This window comes from Tetrahymena thermophila (assembly GCF_000189635.1).
Source record: "Tetrahymena thermophila SB210 genomic scaffold scf_8254822, whole genome shotgun sequence".
NCBI classification, from domain to species: Eukaryota; Ciliophora; class Oligohymenophorea; order Hymenostomatida; family Tetrahymenidae; genus Tetrahymena; species Tetrahymena thermophila.
Genome location: NW_002476577.1, coordinates 66,534 through 70,275, shown reverse-complemented (window position 1 = coordinate 70,275; position 3,742 = coordinate 66,534). Strand labels below are relative to the sequence as shown.

The 3,742-nt window shown below is 18.5% G+C and overlaps 3 protein-coding genes across 3 annotated transcripts in view; 2 read left to right on the top strand and 1 right to left on the bottom strand. All coding sequences in view use genetic code 6, as the record gives it.

Annotated features, from left to right (window-relative positions):
- TTHERM_000869611 (cyclic nucleotide-binding domain protein) overlaps positions 1 to 2,679 on the top strand; it is a gene marked incomplete at its 5' end in the record, with an annotated part of 5,393 nt that extends 2,714 nt beyond the window's left edge. The window contains 8 exons of the mRNA XM_012795294.1: positions 216 to 305; positions 539 to 628; positions 844 to 933; positions 1,167 to 1,256; positions 1,479 to 1,568; positions 1,810 to 1,902; positions 2,160 to 2,249; positions 2,456 to 2,679. Coding sequence (XP_012650748.1) covers positions 216 to 305; positions 539 to 628; positions 844 to 933; positions 1,167 to 1,256; positions 1,479 to 1,568; positions 1,810 to 1,902; positions 2,160 to 2,249; positions 2,456 to 2,552 — 730 coding nt within the window. The 3' untranslated portion in view covers positions 2,553 to 2,679. The remainder of the gene's footprint in view (positions 1 to 215; positions 306 to 538; positions 629 to 843; positions 934 to 1,166; positions 1,257 to 1,478; positions 1,569 to 1,809; positions 1,903 to 2,159; positions 2,250 to 2,455) is intronic.
- Positions 2,680 to 2,990: 311 nt separating this feature from the next.
- TTHERM_000869600 (hypothetical protein) lies at positions 2,991 to 3,314 on the top strand (the record flags this gene model as incomplete). The annotated part of the gene is made up of 3 exons (XM_012795293.1): positions 2,991 to 3,096; positions 3,190 to 3,216; positions 3,271 to 3,314. 3 exons carry the CDS (start codon positions 2,991 to 2,993, stop codon positions 3,312 to 3,314), a joined length of 177 nt encoding a protein of 58 aa, XP_012650747.1.
- Positions 3,315 to 3,680: 366 nt separating this feature from the next.
- TTHERM_00869590 (hypothetical protein) overlaps positions 3,681 to 3,742 on the bottom strand; it is a gene marked incomplete at both ends in the record, with an annotated part of 350 nt that continues 288 nt past the window's right edge. Inside the window, one exon of the mRNA XM_971641.3 lies at positions 3,681 to 3,742. This exon is cut by the window's right edge and continues 162 nt beyond it. Coding sequence (XP_976734.3) covers positions 3,681 to 3,742 — 62 coding nt within the window.

Below are 3,742 nucleotides of genomic sequence, written 5' to 3'. Positions count from 1 at the left end.
TTATAAAAACTAATTTAAAACAATAAAAATTTTTTTTCATTTTCTTTTTATTGTGCTTGCTTTTTTGTTCTTTCTATGTGGATTTAGCTCATCTTTTTATTTTTAACTTTTACTTTTATCATTAATTAAATAATCTTATTATTTCATATTTTTACTTCACTTTTTTCTTCTAATTAACTATTTAATTATTTATTTTTTCTACAAAATTTAAAAAGGAGTAATAAAATTGGTGATGAAGGTGTATTAGGCTTAAGTTCTGCTTTAGCAAATTGCATTAATCTCTCAAATTTGACACTTAAACTTAAGTAAAAACAATTTATTTTATTTTCGATTATGATATTTTTAATTATAAAAACTAATTAACAACAAAAAAACTTTTTTTTGTGATTACTTTTTTTTGTTCTTTTTGTTAATTTAACTCATTATTTTATTTTCAATTTTTATTCTAATAATTAATCTAATTATTTCATATTTTTTCCTCACTTTTTCCTTCAAATTAACTATTTAATGATATATTTTTTCTTCAATATTAAAAAAGCTGGAATTAAATTGGTGCAATGGGTGCATCAGGCTTAGGTTCTGCTTTAGCAAATTGCATTAATCTCTCAAATTTAACACTTGATCTTGAGTAAAAACAGTTTATTTGTTTTGGATTGTGATATTTTTAATTATAAAAACTAATTTAAAACTATAAAGCTCTTTTTTCTTTTTCTTTTTATTGTGATTGCTTTTTTTTTCTTTCTTAAATTAACTCATCATTTAAATTTTAACTTTTACTTTTATTATTAATTAATTAATTAATTAATCTTTTTATCTCATATTTTTTCTTCAATATTTAAAAAGTGGAAATTAAATTGGTGCAATGGGTGCATCAGGCTTAGGTTCTGCTTTAGCAAATTGCATTAATCTCTCAAATTTGACACTTCATCTTAGGTAAAAACATTTATTTGTTTTGGAATGTGATATTTTTAATTATAAAAAATAACAATAAAATTCTTTTTTGTGCTTAATTTTTTTGTTCTTTCTTTGTTAATTTAATTCATCATTTTATTTTTAGCTTTCAATTTTATTTTTATTTAATTAATCTTATTATTTCATATTTTTTCTTCATTTTTTCTTTCAAATTAACTATTAAATAATATATTTTTTCTACAAAATTTAAAAAGGAGCAATGAAATTGGTGATGAAGGTGTATTAGGCTTAAGTTCTGCTTTAGTAAATTGCATTAATCTCTCAAATTTGACACTTCATCTTATGTAAAAACATTTATTTGTTTTGGAATGTGATATTTTTAATTATAAAAAATAACAATAAAATTCTTTTTTGTGCTTAATTTTTTTGTTCTTTCTTTGTTAATTTAATTCATCATTTTATTTTTAACTTTCAATTTTATTTTTATTTAATTAATCTTATTATTTCATATTTTTTCTTTCAAATTAACTATTAAATAATATATTTTTTCTGCAAAATTTAAAAAGGAGCAATAAAATTGGTGATGAAGGTGTATTAGGCTTAAGTTCTGCTTTAGCAAATTGCATTAATCTCTCAAATTTGACACTTGATCTTGAGTAAAAACAGTTTATTTATTTTTGATTGTGATATTTTTAATTATTAAAACAAATTTAAAACAGTAAAGCTCATTTTTATTCACTTTTTATTGTGCTTTTTTTTTGTTCTTTCTTTGTTAATTTAATTCATCATTTTATTTTCAATTTTTAAATTTACTATTAATTAATCTCATATTTTTTCTTCATTTTTTCCTTCTATTTAACTATTTAATTATATATTTTTTCTTCAATACTTAAAAAGGGGCAATACTAAAATTGGTGATGAAGGTGCATCAGGTTTAGGTTTTGCTTTAGCAAATTGCATTAATCTTTCAAATTTGACACTATAACTTGAGTAAAAAACAGTTTATTTGTTTTGGATTATGATATTTTTAATTATAAAGACTAATTTAAAAAAATAAAACTCTTTTTTCTTTTTCATTTTATTGTGCTTGCTTTTTCTTTCTTTCTTTGTTAATTTAATTCATCGTTTTATTTTCAACTTTTAATTTTTATTATTAATTAATAAATCTTATTATTTCATATTTTTTCTTCATTTTTTCCTTTTTATAAACTATTTTATTTTTTATTTTTTCTTCAATATTTAAAAAGATGCAAAAGAATTAGTTTTAAAGATGCTTTAGGCTTAGGTTCTGCTCTAGCAAATTGCATTAATCTCTCAAAATTGACACTTAAGTTTCGGTAAATATAGTTTATTCGTTTTGGATTGTGATATTTTTAATTCTTAAAATGAATATAAAACAAAAAAGCTCTTTGAATTTATTTGATTTTTCTTTTTTTATTGCACTAATGTTATTTTATTTATTAATTTAAGAAATAATTTTTAATTTAAAAGTTTATTTTATTTAGTAATTATTTAAAATTTACACAAGTTTTTAAAAAAAAAGATATATTAAATCCATCAATAAATCGTAAAAATTCTAAATATTAAATAAGTGCATTAAATCAAAAAGATTAGTTGTCTTTAGAATTTATTTTTTTTGATAAACAAGTGGCGAAAAGGAAGAATAAAAGCTAAATGTTTAAATAATAGAATATTTTATGTTTTATTAAAATATAGAAAGATAGATTATTATTGTTTTTAAATTTATAAAAAATTATATTTTTGTAAGTTATTCAATAGATTATAAAATATAATAAAAATTAAAAATTAAATTTAGTTAAATAAATTAATTCTGTTTAGCTAACCCTCCAGTTTCGCCAAAAACGAACAAATCATTTTAAACATTTCTTGTTATTTTATATTATATTTTATTAACTCATAAATATTCCAAACTTTTATGTGTCAGTTAGATTTTAATCTTAAATATTATCTATCCATCAATCATATTAAAGAATTTTAGGGTTTACAAATTGTAACCTCTAAATTTCAATCTATTTTTTATTTATCATGATTAATTAGATACTATGATATAAAGGATAATGGATATGCAAACCAACTAGAATAATAAATAACCCATTGTGTCAAATTTATAATAAATTATTATTATTATTCGTGTATGTAGCCTTGAAAAGGCAGTACCCTAGGGTACTATAAATATATATATATATATATAATAAATTAATTTATTTCTTTTAATTGCTAATTCAATATTTTTGAAAAAAAAAAATGATGTAATAGATTAAATATTACAAAGAATTAGAAGAGGTAATTATTTATTTTTTATTAATATCCTTTCAATTTATTTTTATTAATAAAAAGTTTTTAAATTCTTCTCTCTTGTCTCATTAGGTTCTCCATATTGATCTGAAGTATATTTAATTTAAAAATATTATTTTTATTATTATTGATATTTTTTGTATATTTAATTTTCAATTTATTTAAATAAATAATTTTTCTAATAGAAATTCTCATCATTTTTCTGATTTTTATTAAAACAAAAATTTTTTATCTATTTTAACTTGATTTTCGTTTCAAATTTTAGTTCTTTATTATTCATTTTTTATTATTTTATACTTTTTGCTCCAGCACACACATTTGATAAAAAGTTTATTTATTTTGGATTGTGTCATTTTTAATTATAAAAACAAATTTATAACAATTATACTCTTTTTACTTTTTCTTTTTATTACGCTTGCTAGATTATTTTGTTCTTTCTTTGTTAATTTAACTCATTATTTTGTTTTTAACTTTTTCTTTTATTATTAATTAATTAATCTTATTATTTCATATT